This window comes from Chiloscyllium plagiosum, unplaced genomic scaffold (genome assembly GCF_037043375.1).
Source record: "Chiloscyllium plagiosum isolate Xiang-an unplaced genomic scaffold, Cpla_swu_hap1 HiC_scaffold_18, whole genome shotgun sequence".
Taxonomy (NCBI): Eukaryota; Metazoa; Chordata; class Chondrichthyes; order Orectolobiformes; family Hemiscylliidae; genus Chiloscyllium; species Chiloscyllium plagiosum.
The window spans coordinates 49,965,818-49,984,595 of NW_028270156.1; the positions used below are offsets into that span (position 1 = coordinate 49,965,818).

General features: G+C 37.6%; 1 protein-coding gene across 6 annotated transcripts in view; it reads left to right on the forward strand.

Moving 5' to 3' along the window:
- lsp1a (lymphocyte specific protein 1 a) overlaps positions 1–18,778 on the forward strand; it is a 335,791-nt gene that overhangs the window by 298,237 nt on the left and 18,776 nt on the right. For all 6 annotated transcript variants that reach the window (XM_043705980.2, XM_043705981.2, XM_043705982.2 and 3 more), the window contains 2 exons: positions 11,227–11,319; positions 12,778–12,886. In XM_043705980.2, coding sequence (XP_043561915.2) covers positions 11,227–11,319; positions 12,778–12,886 — 202 coding nt within the window. The remainder of the gene's footprint in view (positions 1–11,226; positions 11,320–12,777; positions 12,887–18,778) is intronic.

Consider the following 18,778-nt stretch of genomic DNA (forward strand, 5'->3'; position numbering starts at 1 on the left):
CCAAGGCAAAAGGGAAAAACACAAAAGGAACAAAATGAGACTTGTACATGCACTCAAGCTGTCAGTATGTTATAAAAGATAAATCATTTTTGCTATAATTTACCATTGAATTGATGTTATGACCTTGTGCAGTGCCAAATGTGTCAACGTACTGGTGTGATTTGTTTGGATCCAATGGGGCCAGCTGATGGCTGAAGAATAATCACACACCACCATGAGATCATTTTTCAGAAATTGTGGGACTCATTTTTGCATGGGTTCACTTTAATGTATCTACACAGCAGCTAAAGAAATTGCAAAGTCCACTATTGTCTCAGGCCACAATATATCAAGAATGGAAAATCTGTATTTAACAATCAAAGAATAGCTGTTGAGGATTTACTTGAGTCAAAGGAATATCATATAGAAAAAATGATTTATGTACAAATAGGAATGCCACAAATATGCATTAATCTCACGACACCTAACAACATGACATGGACCTTTCATCAGATAAATGTAATAATATGCATGAAATGTTAAGCTGTCTACTCTTCCTACATACATTCCATAATTTTTATTGTTCAGATTTCCAATCTTTATTTCTCTTTTTATGGTGAAATCATGGGGGTGGGTGAGAGATTGGAATTTTATTGAGCAGTGAGTAAACATATATATATAAAAACAGCAGAATTAAAACCTACTAATTAATGCAGATTTTCCATTGACAGCAGTGAACATAAAAATAGCGATTATGATTGCTTCCTGACTACCTTTTAGAGCTAGGTTTCTGACAATCTATAAGAGCCAAACCAAGCACTAAATGCACGTGCTTTTCAGCATCTTACATTCCTTGGCAAAAGGAGGCAATTATAATGATTATCCATTATAATTAAGGTCTTAAATCGTTGAGTAGATATTGTTTTCCATCCTGTGTCTATTTGTTCTTCTTTTTCTCTTCTTTAGGCTCTCTCCAAACCTTGGATTTGTTTGTACCTCTTGGTAGCTTCTGGTTCTGACTATTTATCTCCTTCTGCATCTTCTATGCCTTTTTTAAAACCATCCTGCCCCTTGGCTATCTGATAAGGTAATTTTCCTGATGTACCTTAACAAACTGCAAAGCCTGTTGAAAAGTAGTCAGTTTGGCATGTATGACGAATTTAATAGCAGAGAGCTGGTTTCCCTGGAGCTGAGAATGCATTCCTTTCTATTCACTGAGCTTTCTTGGGGGTTTTGCAGTAAAATATCCTGAGGATATCCTATCTAACATCTTTGCAGGAACATTTTCAGTCCTTACAAATATTTTCTTTAGAAATAAATTCAGTGTGGTTTTTTAAGACAATGTGTAGAGCCCTGCAAAATCCTCTTTCTGGGTTAGTAAATGCTTTGATGTTTCACGTTATCACTTTGAGAAGCTTGTTGTGGGAGAGGAGAAATGTATTTATTGGAAAATACCCCCCTGCTGTATGGGTAAGAAGCAAACTGAACAACATTATTCTTCCTTACCTTCTGTTAACGTGCTGGTACTTGCTAGGGTATGGGTCCAAGAGTATTGAATACCATTCAATATTCAATTTCTTTAACTGGGATCAATGTGACATTTTAACGCACTCAAAACTTAGTAACTACCACAGAATTAAAATTTGGGTATATAGTGATTGTCAAACAGGGCCTGGCTTAACAGCCGGGTTTCATCCTGTCCTCGCCTGCTATCAGTACATGTTTTCAGTAAGGTGGTGGTTTAATACAAGGAACAGGTTTACTCCTCGACTGAGGAAACTAAGCCTAGATTTAGCAACCATATAACTTTGTCTGAGACCAATGCAATTTGAGTGTTTTTTTTTAACAGCACATGGATGACACTGGGCTGGGCCAGCATTTATTGCCTGTCCTTAATTTCCCTTGAGAAGGTGGTGCTGACTTCTTGAACCACTACAGTCCATCGGTGTAGGTTTACCTATAATTCCATAAGTGAGTGAGTTACAGGATTTTGACCAAGCTACACTGAAGAAATAGTGATATGTTTCTAAGTTTGAGTGGTGAGTGGCTTGAAGAGGAAATTGCGTTACATGGTGTTCTCATGTATCTGCTGCCCTTGTCCTTCTAAATTATAGTAGTTGCGGGTTTGGAAGGTGCTGCCTCAGGAGCCTTAATGAATTTGTGCGATTGCTGCTACTGAACATCGATGGTGGAGGAAGTGAAAGTTTGTGGATATGATGTCAGTCAGCTCCTTTGTCTTGGATGGTGTTGAACTTCTTGAATGATGGTGAAGCTGCACTCTAACAGGCAAGCGGGAAGCATTCTGCCACAATCCCAACTTGTGCCCTGTAGATGGTGGACAACCATGGGTGCCAAGAGTTGATTACTCGCTCCAGAATTCCCAGTCTCTAACTTAACTCATGTAGCTATTTAAACAGCTAATATTGTTTATTTTCAGGTAAAATGTAGCATCAAAATGTTGACAGTGAGGACTTTTATTTTGGTAATGTCATTGAATGTCAAGGGGTGGTGGTTATATTTTCTTTTGTTGAAGGTCATTGCTTGGCATTTGTGTGGTGCAAATGTTACTTGCCACTTGTCAGCCCAAGCCCTGGATTTTGTCCAGGTCTTGCCACATTTGGGCATGGACTGCTTTAGTACATGAGCAGTAGTGAGTGCTGTAACAAACATTGTGCAATCATCAGCAAACATCCGCACTATTGACTTCAAGATGGAGGGAAGGCCATTGACGAAACAGTTAAAGAAGTTTGGGCTAAGGACACTACCCTAAAGAACTCCTGCGGAGATGCCCTGGAGTGAGATGATGTCAAACAACCACAAAGATCTTCCTTTGACTCCAACCTGGAGGCCTGACCTCTTACTGAGAACTCCCAGTGTGTTGCTAAGTGTTCCCACTATTCTATTTGTACACAGAACTAGGTGCTGATTAACCCAAATGACATGTGAAAAAGAATGCTGACTTTACACTGAGATCACATTTGTTACATTGTTCATGTGGAGTTGAGTTTGGATTTTTGTAAATTGAAGTGTGTGTGAATGAGTTGAATCTTGAGTGGAGACTGATGGATGTTTTAATTAAATATACTTGTGGAATTAAGTTCTCAACCACAAGCTTGAATTCAAACATAAATGGCATCATGTTATTATACCTGACCTTGGCTGGAATGGAATTTTTAGGTCAGAATGGTGAAGTAACCAACTTTGCCCTGGCTTTTCTCAGTGCTGTGGTACGACCAGTCCACTTCTGGGTTTCCCAGTCAATCAGGGCAAGAAGGCAGATTGACGACTCCCAATTACATATTCCAGGACTCTATTCAAACTGAATGCAAATAATTTATTCATGTAACTTTGTAATTGTCATTTGAGATCAGATTGAAATCTCAAGCCTGATGTGGGCTTTTGGCAGACATTTTCTGAGTCAAGTTGGTCAAGTGTAGACATCACTACCTGCACCCACCCTACGTCCTCCATCCCTCCTCAGCTTGACTGTGCCCTAAGATCCTGACAGCTAACCCATCCAAATATAAATTAATCTATAAAATTCTAAAGAGATTTAATTCATCTTTGAGTTGCTTTAAATATTTAAATTTCTTCTTGGTATAAACATTTTAAGACCTATCTGCAAGCTTCTCTCTGATCCCTCTGGAGTTAAACAGTGGAGATATTGTGACCTACCATAAGCAGGACCCAAGGCACTGCCTGCTTTCTAATGGTGTTGTTCCCCATCATGATGTTACCATCCATAGGAGGGAAAGAAAATGCAGCATACCTCAACCAGCCATCGCCATTCCAAGATACAGTATTAGCTTCCTCGAGCAAGCACAAGGGAAATAGTTTTGATAATTTTCTTAAGGCAGTTTGTAGACAGTTCATAACCAGCAAAAGGGTGAACCTTTGTTGCCTGTGGAATAGGGAAAGAAAGATCATTTGCAAGTGTAGCCTGCATGGGGCCATCTAAATGTTTGCCACCATTTGCAATCTGCTAAATTAAAACTTCTTCCAGATGCTTATTTTTAAATTATTATGCCATTCACAGCTGGGATCAAAACTAGTGTGTCTAGCTCTCACTGACCTTAGCGATTGTAGGTGAGAAACGGGAAAGCATCAGCAAGAGGTTGACAGGCGGTGATTCAGCTCCTGCTGTTCAGTGCACATATTGTAGGCATGTGGTGAGAATACGATTTCTGGACTGCTGTCTGTGAAGGAGGAACCTGTATAATTGCTGACCCAGCTTTTGCATGGAAGAAAGACATTTGATCAAATTATTTTTTCCTCTGGATCAGGAGTCACAGCCTTCAGGGAGAAGATAAACCCTGTGTAACTTCAAAAGTTCAATTGTTGCTCCAATTTAAGAGTACTAAAGAGGATCACTGGACAATAATGAGGAGCAGGAAAATGAGTTAGTATCGGAATCTGCTTTACTGGGTGCTCTGAATTGAATTGAAACACTGGTGTCAGCAATGATGCTCCTCTGTATTGTCAGTAATGTTTAAGAATAGATACTAAAGGAAAAATAAAAGTTGATGTTGTGATGTGAGTGGACAAGAACAACAATACAACCATCTCTCACCTTTGTGAACTTGAGGACTAACAGGTAAAAGACAAACAGACATTTGATGTAGTCTGCTTGGACGTCAGCAAGGCTTTTGATCAGGTCCTGTACAGGAGATAGATAGCAAAGACAAGTGCCCATGAGATCCAAAGAAATCTGGCAAAAGGGATCCTGAAATGGCTGAATGTTAGGAAGCAGAAGGTGGTGGTCAAAGGATGTTTTTGTGACTGGAAGCCACTTAACTTTTTCTGATTAAAATAAAATTACAAGCCAATTCACAGGGAATATGGAAACTTCCTCTCTGACACCAGTGTGAAATTAAAATCAAGCCCACGATGATAATGATTGTGAGGTACAAACCCAGTCCCCATCTACACTCTGAATACAGTTGGTGGAATATCTGGTGAAAAAGACATGATAAAATCAAAATTAAAGTCAAAGCAGTTCATCGTTCTAAACTGAACTCAACTTGAAATTGTGCTTTTTGTGTCATCATTAGTTAAAAATTGCCCTTTTATCTATGAAATCTGCAATTGAATCCAACTCATGGTGGTGGCAGTGTAGTTTCCTTATTCTTTCGCTGTCTCTCTAGAATGACTGATTGTAGCTGCCCTGTGCAAATAAACTTCAGGCTCCTCCAGTTTGACTCCTTGAGACAAGCAACTAAAAACATAAAAATCTTCCACAATTCAGTACAAATTGACTGTAATTCAAAGTGACCACCAGGGTTGGCTGGCATGGGAACTGACTAAATTTGTGCTGGTATGCAATCTCCTGAAGTTTGAAGTAAAGCACAAGGCAAGGAAATTCTACTCTGCAACTGGCTGAACTACACTTGACCTGCAAATGCTTGATGACTGACCCGGATTCTTAAAATCAAAATTCAGTCCATTCGCCTCAAGATAGCGTTAAAGAAATTACTGGCAATCTTGAATCAAAGTGGTGATGGAAGTTTGTGCTTCCTAAAGCAAAAGTAGATCTTGAATCAGAAAATTGTGATCTGGGTCTAAAAATGAGGTTCATTGAAACTCAGGGAGTACATCTCAGCCTCCTGGGGACAGTACTGTCCTTGAATACAAAATTTGATGCTTGTCTTTTTCACTGGAAGGAGATAAGTCATTCATTGTTGCCTTATACATAAATTATCCACATTAGAAGTAATTCCACCTATGATTACTTCCACAGAGAGAAAAAAACAAGTTTGAGGCTGTAAGGCAATAGCACCCCCTAATGTCTCTCTGCACTACCTACAGGCTGGATAACAGCATACATTTAGAAACTGATTTATAACAAAGCCCATTTTACTTGAGTTTTAAATTGAGATATTTAGATTAAAGCTGAGAGAGAGAATTGGTTATTAACCACTTTATAGACTAGAGCACTTCTTATTTTGTAAAATATATTAGAAATATTTGAATACATGTCTTAGTATGGATTAGTTAGTTAATGATGAGGGCTTTTTGTACAGTTGGCTAACTTCACTGCCTCTGAGCAAGGAGCTTCAGCCAAGTTCCATTCTGAGACTTGATAATTGAGGAAGATACTTTCAGAACTCAGTCCAACAGAGTGAATATCAGCTTGGAAATCAATCCAGCACACACAAGCGGCAGGTGACTCCTAGTTAACATGTGCTGGGTAGAAAATTGAAGACTCTGCTATCACTATACAAAGCTCCAGACTACAGCGTCTGTGTGTATTGCGATAACAACCCAAACTCTCTTGTGGGGCTGGTTAGCTAGGCAGCGATGTGGGTCAGATTGGTGTTAAAAGCATGGTGGTGGTGGTGTGTTTGATCCCCATTCTGGCTGGGGTGAATTTGTGGTCAGGCTCCATATCCTAGCTGTGGTGGAAATCATGGTGCTGTAGGTCAGACCTGCCTTCAAGCAGAGAATTGAAGAAGTATTTGTTATTAAGTGTTCTTACTTTGGAATCAGATGCTTGTGACTTTCAAGCTGCTTTGCATGAGTTAAGCATGTAGGTGAACAATCCAGGAACTGCTAGATCTTGCCAATATTTTGCATCAAGTGAGGTGGTGTAAAATGAGGCTTGGATGCAGGTTAAAGAAACTATTACAAGTTTTGTGAGAACAACAAGACTCCTGACCATAATTGTTTCTGAATCAGTACTACGAACAACAGATTGATTGCATTCATCATATGGGGAAAACATTGCAACGACACTCAGTTTTTTTTAAGCATAAAAACAAAATATGTATTACTTCCCAGTAGTGCAAGTCCAATCTGTTTTCTTTTTGTTACTCAACATCTGCTGAAAAGAGAGTGCAATCTTAAAGAAATTCTCCATCTCCCAAGATGGAAACTGAATTTTATGGTCTGGTGTTCTGGCTTGTTTTAATCAGGTTTTAATAGTTCTGTTATTTTATACCCGCTTTCAAAGTGTTTGAATAATTCATGATCGGAAATATGTGGAATGCACCTATCAAATAGCAAAGTTCTTAATATTGCCAGCATCCACAAATACATTGACTTTGTTATTTGACAAAATGCAAATTATCTACCTCACTTTTTACAGCTTAAAACATTGAAAAAGATATTGCCTCTGTTTTGAAACCAGTGGCATTAATTTCATCCTTACCAAAATAAATCAAACTTGCAAAAAGGTTCAGTATGTACATTGCCTTCACTGCAGGGTCACTCTATGGTTTAACATTTACGAAAGACCAGCTGTTGTGGACAGGACTGGAAGACTAGAATCCTGGTACACTTGTCCTCATTGCTTGTAATTGCTGTGTTTTATCAAAAGGAAGGTGTATTTTTTCCTTATTCTTTCATGGGATGTCCCCAGCACGGCCAGCATTTGTTGCCTGTCCCTTATTGTCCTTGAACTGAATCGCTTGCCAGACCAATTCAGAGAGCAGTTGTAGACCAGACCATATAAGGATCACACATTTCCTTCCCTGAAGGATCATTCATAAACAAATGATTATTTTTAACAAAAATCAATGATAAATGGCATGACCACCATCACTGAGACCAGCCTGATATAACAGATTTGTTAACTGAGTTCAAATTCCACCATCTGCCATGGTACAGAGTGAACTCGTGATCCCCAGAGCAGTTTCCTGTGCCTCTGTATTTCTAATCCAATCACACTACTACTATGCCACTGTGTGTGTGTGTGTGTGTGTGTGTGTGTGTGTGTGTGTGTGTGTGTGTGTGTGTGTGTGTGTGTGTGTGTGTGTGTGATGTATTTAAATAACAACAGCAAGCTTTTCATAGGTTTAAATAAGAAGGAATATTTATTCACAAATTCACTCTGAGAGTTTATAAATGCTGTGGTACTCATGCATGCAAATGCAGATGCAAAATATACAGTACAAGAGAATAGTGCACTTTTGCAAATTGGAAAATTAAGCATTGTTCATAATTCACATGTTTGGTTTGCAATAGGAAAGACCATCATTGCGGGCCCAAGGCAATGTTTTCACTGTGAAATGGTAGATTTTAAATAGCTGGAGTTGCGCTTATCAAGATTATACAGCATTCCTTGGATATCCATAAGAAGACCATAAGGAATAGGAACAGGAGTAGGTCATTCAGCCCCTTGTGCCTGCTCTGCCATTCAATAGGATCATGGCTGATCCAACGTTCCTTATGTCCACTTTCCTGCCTTTTCCATCTCTTGAGCTCTCTACTGAGCAAGAATCTATTTATCTCAACCATAAATATAGACAGGGCATCTAGCCCCATAGTTCTCTGTGACAAGGAGCTCCAAAGACACAACCCTACAAGAGTAGAAATTCCTCCTTACCTCAATCTTCAAATGACACTCATTTATTCTGAGTCTATGCCCTCTGGTCCTAGATTCTCCCATGAGGGGAAACGTTCTGCACTTACGCTTTCAAGCCCGTAATCCTATATATTTCAATGAGATTGTCTATCATTCTTCCAAACTCCAGTGAGTACAGTCCCAACCTGTTTAGCCTTTGCTCATAAGACAATCCCAAGGGTCATTGTAGTGAACCTTTTCTGAACTGTCTGCAATGGAATGACATCTTTCCTTAAATAGCAGGACCAAAATTGTTCTCAATATTTCAGATGTGGTATCACCAGCACCTTGTACAGTTGTAGTCAAACTTCCCTCCAACCGCCTTGTAATAAAAGGAGCAACATTCCATTAGCCGCCTTGATTACCTGCCGCACCAGTGTGCTAGCTTTCTGTGTTTCATCTACAAGTACCTCCAAGTCCCTTTGTGTTGCAACTTTCTACAGCTTTTCTCCACGTAAATAATACTGATCTTTTGTTCTCCCTTCCAAAATGAACAACTTCACACTTTCCCACATTATACTCCCATTTGCCAATTTCTTTGCCCATTTTACTTAACCTAGATGTTTAGCAGGTTGTAAAGTTAGTCACTTGTAGTTTTTTCTTACCAGAAGGTTAAGTTTCTTTTGCAGGATCAGGCTAGGATGCCTTCTAGGGTGCAGTAATCTCCAAGTTTAAAAAGGCATACGTGTTAGTGAAATGTTCTGCAGCTCGTCTTCTGCAGTGGGTGTTCCTTTCAGACTGCCCTTGTGTAGACTGATCACTTTATCTCTGGTATTATGGGATCTAATAGACCTTTCACAATGTTGTTGAAGTTGTGGAAATTTTGCAGCAGCAATGATCATGACACAGACATGTTTGCTGCCGTTACTCCTCTGAAATTGACAGTGACTTCTGTAGTCTTCACACAAGGAGAAATTTAGAATGTGCTTTCATTGATTTGTACCCTGCTGTCGAACGTATAATGTTGTGCACACCTGAGAACGCTGCGTCACACTTGCTTTTATGCTCTAGGTTTGGCTGAGTACCATTGAAAATGATGCAACTTGTTTTATGATTAATATTACATTACATAGCCTCACTGGGCCTGAAAATAATAATTTTATATCGCAGTGCTCAATACTAGAGATCTTGACTAGTTGCCAGATTCCAACACTCAACAAAAGTGGAAATCTGTGCCATAGATATGATCAGCTCTCTCTGGGCACTATTACTGCACTGCTGACTAATAAACCTAGCCCTTTCAATTTGAAATCCCAAAGATCAAAATTTATTCCCATTTTCCCATCAGTTTATAATCCTAAATAGCAGACCATCTCTTTTATTTCTAGGTTATAGAATTTGAGTAGTTCAATTTGTTTGTATATAATTCCAGCAAGTTAATTTCCTCATGTTCTCCCCGTCATACAGATGTCCCATATCAATCATTCCCAAGATCTCAATGCTTTAAACATTTTGTAACAAGTGTTTTTAGATTGAAGGCTTTTTTTTTAAAAGCAATGACAGTATTTGAACAATCTGAACATGAATTGGAATTTAACAACTGATACCAGGCTTACCTTTGTAAAGCTGCTACTATTATCAGTAAGACACTTGAAAATGGAAATCAGATCTGCATAAAGAATATGGAAATTGTTCCTTTTTCTTTATGACTGATTTTTTAAAAAGTTAAACATTTAATCATATGGTCAAAATTCAGAATGTTTCCTTCCAAGGCTATAAAAAGACCTGTTCTATTTCAGTCTGGAAGTCAATTTGACAAAAGGTTCTGATCAGTTTGAATCTTCAAAGAAAAAGGAAAAAGCCATTTGAAGCTTCCTAGAGATATGTTAGACTGACAAAGGTCCTCTCAATGATGAGAAGTTTATTAAGATAGCTATTGTGTAAAAGTTGCTTAAATGGGTTAACTTGCTACTTACAGAGGTATCCTTTGATCAGTTATACAGAAGAAGATAATTCAAAAGGTTCTGCACAAAATATAATCTATGACTGTTACTTGCCTTTTTTTTCAGTAAATTTCCTTATTTCTTTTAACTTAGCACATCGGACCTTCACAATGTTTTATTTGTTCTGAACAATGAGAGAAATCCTGTGAAATAATAAGATGACTCAATATCTAAAACTTGTACTATTCACTATTCTATGCATATTATTAAAAGCTTACCTTGGTATCAAAGTTAATCAGAATAGTTATGGAGCCACACGGAATGGGGTTGTCATTATATGAAAGTGATTCAAAGTACAGATACCCAAGCAAAGGAAAATACTGGAAAAGAGTGAAAAATGTAGTGGCCCTTATATTCTCTCTCTTTTTATGGAATTACATGGCATTTGATGCTGTTCATCAGAAAAAAAGTCAATTTTATGTGAAATTTTACATTGAATGACTACATTTGCAAGAATTTTTGTGAGTTGGCAGTTTAAACGTGTAATATTTTAGTCATCAAGAGTATTTCTGGCAAAGTAATATTACAGTTTTATTTGTATCAATTTTAGTTGCAATGTAGAAAGCCCAGCAGTATTATCACCAAAAGACTTTTGTGACCTTGTCACAGATTGATCAATCACTTTATATGGTATTCAAAGTAATCAGCATTTTTCAAAATTGTGATCAGAAATGATAATTGTCATAACTGTAAAAAGTTGAGAAAGGCAGGATAAGTGGATCATTTAAATTTGAAAACATCTGGATGACTGGCATTTTTTTTATTGAAGATTGACACCAGATTGTTCACAACAAATAGAATACATTTCCTTTTGAATAGGATCTATTTTGCCCCTCCCAACAAGATTTCAAATAGTTTGGTCAATGCCAATGGGAAGCACATGTATGACCCTAGGTGTAGATGTTTAAAGTCCCCACTATGGGATAATAAGTGGAATCTAATTGTTATTTTGTGTTTCTACAGGAAATTAAGGTTGGGGATGTGAGAAGCAAAAAGAATATTTGGGAGAACAAAGGTGATTCTCATTCTATCACCAAGTCACAACACACTGGAAAGGTGGGTAAACCAGCCAGTGTCACTATCAGAAAGACTATCTGCCAAACCATAAGAAAACTTAGAATGAAAATGAACTTTACAATGCGATTAGTATTATAGTCCATTCAAGACACCTCAATCTTCTGTCTAACCACCCTGCTCAGCATTTCTATGCTCTAATTGATATAGTGTGGGTCAAATGGATGTACTAATATTTCTGTAACTCTTTATAGAAACACAATGGTTTAAGAAGGGTCAGGCAAAGCAAGTTTCATAGAATTGAATGCTATCCGAGTAGTTAAGCCAGCCAGGCAGCTGAAACACTGGCACGATACAAGTTCAATTTGAGTATTGACCAGACAACCTTCACAGGGGTTGAACTCCTTATCACTCCTAATCCATGAGTTCTATCCAGATAGAGATGGAGGAAGTAGCAGTCTGTGTCTTTATTACTATCTTTGATTAAGTCCCATGATGTTATAAGCTTTGCTCACTTAACTGAAACCAAAGACAACCACACAAGTAAACGGCATCAGTCTGACTGAAGCAAGATCCAGAATTAGTTCTTCAATAATAACTTAGTCATAGACAGCCTTCAACATAAAGTTCTAATATTTGAAATTAGAATATGTAAAATAAGATGAGTTATGTTTAATCATAATATGCTAGTATTATTATTCATTTTTATAAAACAGTGGCCTGCAATTTTCTCTGGTAATGATGTTGAAACTGTCAGCATTGTCTGCCTTTTTCCCATTGAAACTAATAGTAGCACTGGTGTCTCCATATGTGTAGAAGAACATGAAAAGCCAAAAGTTGCTGTTAGTGAGTCTGGACTCTTCCATAAGATGCATTGTAGAGATTCCCTTAGAATACAACGTTAGAGTAAAAACTTAGTGTCACTGTCAGCCTAAATATATTCTATACCCAAAAATATATTGTAACTTGAAGTACATTTTAAGGGTATACTAACTTCATAATTACAGTATAAATCTGCAGGTGGATGTCCAAAACATGAAACCGTATTATAAGTGTACGTGTTATAGCTGAATAGGATGAATAAGAAAACTAATATTTTTTTCCTACTTTTAACTGAAAAAGTTAAATTGACTCTGTCCTTTTGTTTTAAAGAAAACATGTAACTAAAGGTCAATGAGTATGATCTGGGGTTGATTCATTCTCATGTCACTGCTAACCCTTCACTCCCTTCACTAGCAATAATCAACCCATTTGTGCTTTTAGAATTATTCAAAGATCTCTGCTTTGACCAGGAAATAAATTTCCAAAGACTTATGACCCTCTGTGAAAAATGTTCACCCCATCTTTTATTAAATGAGCCATCCCTTTTTAAACGTTTACCCCTAGTTTTAGACTCTTCCATCGGAGGAAATCTTCTGAGTTTCAAATAATTATTCCATGTAATCCTGCCTATAGTAAATCATACAAATTAAGATAATCTTTCTTTTTGGTTTGTTTTAGAATCATCCCTCTGGTACAAGATACAAGTTTGTGGTTGTTGGTCATGGAATGTATGAGAAGATCCCCATCACTGATGATGAGAATGGTACCGATCAAAATAGTCAATCATGTGAGTTTTGTCACTTCTGATGTTGGGGAACAAATTAGAGATTGATTTTTTATTGTTTAAAAACAATAGTATGAAGTGATGGCCAAGTTAACTTTCCAGACTGTCTAAGCACTGAGATAGCAACACAGCTAACCCAAGGTAATCTTAACACAGTTGCTATGTTGATCTATTTATTTTGAATTTGATTTAAAAGAGGATGTTTTAAGATCAAGAATTTGATTAATAATCTGAGGCAGTGTTCAATTAGCTCAGTTAGCTACATTGTGATGCGGAGTGGATGAAGAGTAGAGCTGGAGAAAGCACTGCAAGTCAAGCAGTACCAGAGGAAAAGGGGATTCATAATAACTCCCAACAGTGTGGTCAATCCCTGCACCAACTAAAATAGTTCTTGGGGCCTACATTCCTGCCTTTTTTCATTGTGAGGCATAAGCCATGATTAGCAAGCATCAAGCAATGAGAACACAACATAAAGATAAAGAAAGAGAAAGATCTACTTGATAGGATCCAAAGGTTCTTTAGGCATCTAGTTAAATGTAAAGTTGAAATTGTTCCTCTGGGGACATACCTTGAATTGAGGGTCAATGTTGAACAGATTCATCCGTCTTTAGTTTGCATATTTCTCTGTTGGAATGTAGACTAAAATTTTAGCATGATCCATGCTGTAAGGTTAAAGATTTTTTTTTTAAATCAGTTGAATGTTTGTACAGTTATTAACCTGAATGTCATTGGTAATATTATTCGCATGTTGGATTAAGTATTTTCTGCAGTAATCATCTCTATGTATGATTAGTGCTATCAAAGTATATTTCCTATCAGGTAATTATAGATTAGAGCTGGTCAATAAAACATTTCTTAGATATTTTCTGCTGTACCTCCTCCTGTTACCTAGTTACATCAAGTAAAGTGCATTACTCATAAAACGTTTAGCATAAATCATTGTAAAAAAAATGTAAAGCTCATTGAATATAGTTTCATTTCTGTGCTGCTCACTGGACAGTCTGAGATTTCCTTCAATAATACGTGGCCTAAGTATTCCTAAACTAAACAAGAAAACAAACAGCTAGTTTCCACTTCCTCATTATTCTGCAGTGATCCCTAATGCAAAGTATGAACACAAGATTAAAAACTAAATTTAAACAACAATTTCAGAAAAGCTCTCGAGGCAATTATAGATGAGCAACCACTGATGGCCTTTCCAGCCAAGCCAACATACTGTAAAGGAATATATTAAAAATGCATAATGCGAACAAAATGTACAAAATGCTATTCTCTCAAGGACTGCCAATTTCTTTTTGTGTATGAAAGACAAGTTTTACTGTAGTTATACGGGGTGTTATTGAGCTCACATCTGGAGTACAGTTTACAAGTCTCATCTTCTTGTTTGAAAAAGTATGTAATTGCTTTCAAAACAGTTCAGAGGAGGTTCACTCAACTCATTCCTGGCTTAAAGAGCATACAGAAAGGTTGAACAAAATAGACCTATATCCATTAGAGATTAGAAGAATTTAAGGTGATCTTATTGGAACATGCAAGATCTTGAGGGGACTGGACAGGGTGAACACTAGAAAGATGTTTCCTCTTGTGGGGAAGATTAAAGCCGTGAAATGCAGTTATAGAATAAGAGATCTCTCTTTTAAGACCAAGACAAGGAGAATCTTTTTTTCTCTCTGAGTCATTCAAGTGTAGAGGAGCTGAGAATGCAAGTAGATCAACCACGATCTTATTGAATGGTGTACCAGTTTCAAAGGGCCAAATGGCCTACTCTTGCTCCTAAGTCCTATACTATTATGTTAAGTCTCAAGCTGAAGGTCAGGAGTGATTGCAGTTGAACCATTGCACACTGCTGAATCCCTGACACAAACAAGTACAAATATTTCAACTCTTTATAACATGCTTGGGACTGTGTTGTGGATGTCTCTTTGGGACTAGGTTAAGTTTTCATAGTCGAGGCTATGTTTTCAAAAAAAAAGCTTGAATTTCTAAATGGGGGAAATGTTCACTGCTTATGCTGCTTATGGTATCCTGCTATAACTTTCCTGTTTTTGTTGCAGTAATGGTCAGCATCTGTCAGTGAAACCATTATCGTAAAAGAGAATTTGATTGGATAGGAAAGGAAAGGATGCACAGACAACCTTAAATTGATTAAAGACAGCAACTTGCACAATACAGTTCCTTTAATGTAGAAAAATGTTGCACAGCGCATCACAGAAACAAAGAAAATAGTGGAAAAAGTGGAAAAACATGTTAGGTTAATGTATTCTGTGGAGGTAATACTCTTAGCCTTTTGTTTCTGACTGGAAATTCCTGTCAAAGTTTAGTTCCAGCCAGGAATTGCGTCCCAAATAGTTTAAAGTCTTCCATTTAGATGAGGAACAGAGGTAATAAGAATGCTGATCCCTAGTTCACATCTGGATAGTCTTAAATAAATTTTCAAAGACAAATTAAAATAACTGAGCATATTTCAGTTCATTTTCTGTAAAATTTTAATAGTTAAAATAAAAACCGAACTAAACTGTATAATTCACATCAGCAGAAGAATAATATCCTTTTATAACATTGTCAATTTCTGTCTTCATGTTTCTGGTTTTGCACTGTCATTGAACCTTAGTTGATGAAATATGCATAATTCAATCCTGTACAAGTTTGTTTCCAGTGTTCAGTTAGGCACCCACTTCTCTTGACTAAAAATGTTTTCAAATCTCCTCATTAATCTCAGTAACCCAGGAGTGTTCACATTTTCAAACAATGTCACCACAGGAAATCACAGTAAAACAAAAATTCCTTCAGAATAATTTGCTGTAATATATCATTTAACCATGTTTATGTGCATTGTATTAGTACTTTTTTACTTTTGCATATGCAAAGAGTAAATTTTGTGAATTGAAAACTGGGAGAAATAATTCTACAAGTTTGGCCTAGAGAGAAATTCACACCCTTTTGCATCATCTCTGCAAATTAAATGCTTGGTGAGAAGTTACATGGGCAATCTTCTTGTCTCTTCAGCAATTAAATAGTTAATCAATAGCCACTTAAGGGTCTCAACCCACCACCTCCGTAATTACCTGCCTTCCTCGTGAGGTGAGAAAGATGTCGAGTTTCCTGTCTGTCAACCAGGGCAACCTGCATGATGAGCTTGGAGGGAGAGCACCTCCAATTGCCCCAATCTTGGGGCAGTCAGAAATATGGATGGGGAGCAAGCCGTGTCCTTGCCTCCAACTTTTCTGATCTCCCTCTCTCCTGCAACTCCTGAAATGAAGGTGAAAAAAAACTTACCTTATTCCCCTCTGCAGTAGGCCTCTATAAGTGGTCCATAGGACTCAATAGCTGCTGGTTCTGATTGGCTAACTTCTGGCAATCTGATACACCAATGTCAAGGCACCTGATAAGCAAATTTTGTGCACATTTTGTTGCTTCATAACACATTTGGAAGAAGATTGGGATAATCCCAGGGTAGCTTAGTATCTAGTTCTGGGAGCCATTTTAATATCAAGCAGAAATATCATCAAGTAACAATGGGTGAGTTTCCCACAGTTACAATACTTTCAAAGTTCACATCCAAAACTCATAATAATAGCATTTAGAGAATCAAAGAAACACTTCGGTTGTCCATTGAGCTGATCACTAATTTTGTTTTGGCAATACCAATTCTCAAAAGCAATCCATCACAATGTTAGTCATGCACAATCATGAACTAAGGTAGCACTAATTGATTAACTGACTAGTGAGAATACAATTCACATGTGAGTAATCAGAGATTGATTATCTCTTGGTCCAGTTACTTTCTGTTTCATGGTAAAACTTCCAAATATTGCCAATATGTTCTTGCTAAACATGTGCAGAGACTTTTTCATTAGTTTTAAGCCAATTTTGGGGAAATTTAAGGACAACCACACTGACAAACTCAAAAAGACTCTTCTAATTTAATCTTTTGCATATATTATTCTAGAAGTTGAGATCGTAAAATGACAAGAAAATAATTTCCACATTGTGGCACAAATAAAACAATTTTTGTGAAAGATCTATCTAGGAAAGTTTGCCCTGAATATAGAATGCATGGTTATCTGAGCGTGCCTACAATTTTAATACACTTGTATGCTGCTGGTACAAATAGTTGCTTACCAATCTTGGACATTGGAGGAAAAAATATTTTTAATTCACATTAATTCTTCACCTATGTTAAACAGTTATTTTTGTTGCTATTGAATTGATAAGGGAAACGACTAGATAGTTTACATTTCCCAGACTCTGGGCTTTGCACATGAAAGATCAAAAGCAAGGTTCACTGTAGAGCCATAGATTGTATATTAAGTTCCAGAAACTATAGGGGAAAATAAAAACGCCTTTCTTGTGATCATGTTACTACCCCAGTTACACTTCATTGAATGTCCTGAGGTTGTGTGGTCTGCAGTATAAGTGTAAGTCTTTCAATTTTTCATAAGCAACAACTGTAACATGCAGTCTGCCTTTCTTGGACTTGTCTCCTACTTATTTTGCCATTTAATTTGTTTGAGTTACTGTGTGTTGTTATATTATCAGCTGTATATTGAAACGGTGCTCAAGTGATTTACATGTAGAATAATGAACTGTTGGACACACTGGAATCTGATCAATAATTGACTAGTATTGGTTAATGGTTATTTGAGTGTGATTAACAGGCTGAATTCTGTTTGAGAGGTTTTTAATGGATCGTGAAATAAGGATCTCTGAGAGTAAGTTACAAACTGGAATCTATTTGGATGGTTTAGATGTTATCCTAAACTCTGAGAATGTGACATTTAAGTTTGTAACTGCTGTCTGACATCTTCTTGAGGTCAAGTGAAAGGAATACACACACGAGATGACTTTTAATATTACTGTGCTCTGTTAAGTGCTGCAAAATGAGAGAGTCAGCAGTTGAAACTTGTAAAAACTAAGTCACATTCAGTGCAATTTTTGAGTACGCCTGTAAATGGCAGTCAGCGTTTCCAACTGAATCAGGTAAAAGTCTTCTTTAAGATTGAATAAGGTTCTCTGTTGGCACCACAAACATACAGCGACTGGCTGCTCAGTGGCTTTTCACCCAGACTGTTTCTCATTCTTTCCCTTCTGGCTCAGCTCTACTTTTGGATCTTGCTATGGGGCTATTCACCAACTCCTGGAACCCCCTTCCCACTAACCTCCAGGTTAGTTCAGGGATGGAATTCAATATAAATGCATGAATTTCCTTTATACTTTGCATTTATCCCATTGGGAAAGTCAGGAGTTCACAGGCTGTTTTAGAGAACAAGTGTACGATATTTAAAACTTTCTAAGAATCAGCAATGAAAGGAAGTGAGATTTGTGGAAATAACATCCCAGACATTGGTAGCATGTTAAAGGACAGGAACCTTTGGATGGAATCTCCTCATTCCTGAGCTAAAGCAAGAAAATGGTAAGAATCATGTGGAAAGTTGAAGGGGCCCTTTCTCAATGTTGGGAGCAACGAATCACATTCTCCAGGCAAATTCCAGACATAGTGATAAGATTCTCGCCAGTGAGCAGCAAAAGGCCTATCAATAGGGATTATTGCACATCATAAACCTTCATTATTACTTAATCACATTAGTATGCACTCTTGTTGTACTGCTGTTTGGTTAGAAACTAGAAGGTGTCACCTCTTGATGTGGATTTTGAGCAGGTACCTGGCAGCTCCAGCTTGCTCCTGGATGGCTGTGGCACCAACGTCTCTGGACATGCTCAGTGGGAAGCTATGCACAGCCACGGACGCTGGCATTCAACACATGCCAGCCTTTCTACACCATCATGGCAGCTCACCAATCCACTCACAGAAGTGCTTCACAGGAGGCTCCCAAGCACTGAGGATGTCACCTAGACAGGGGACGAAACACCTGCAACACAAATTCTCAGCTCAGC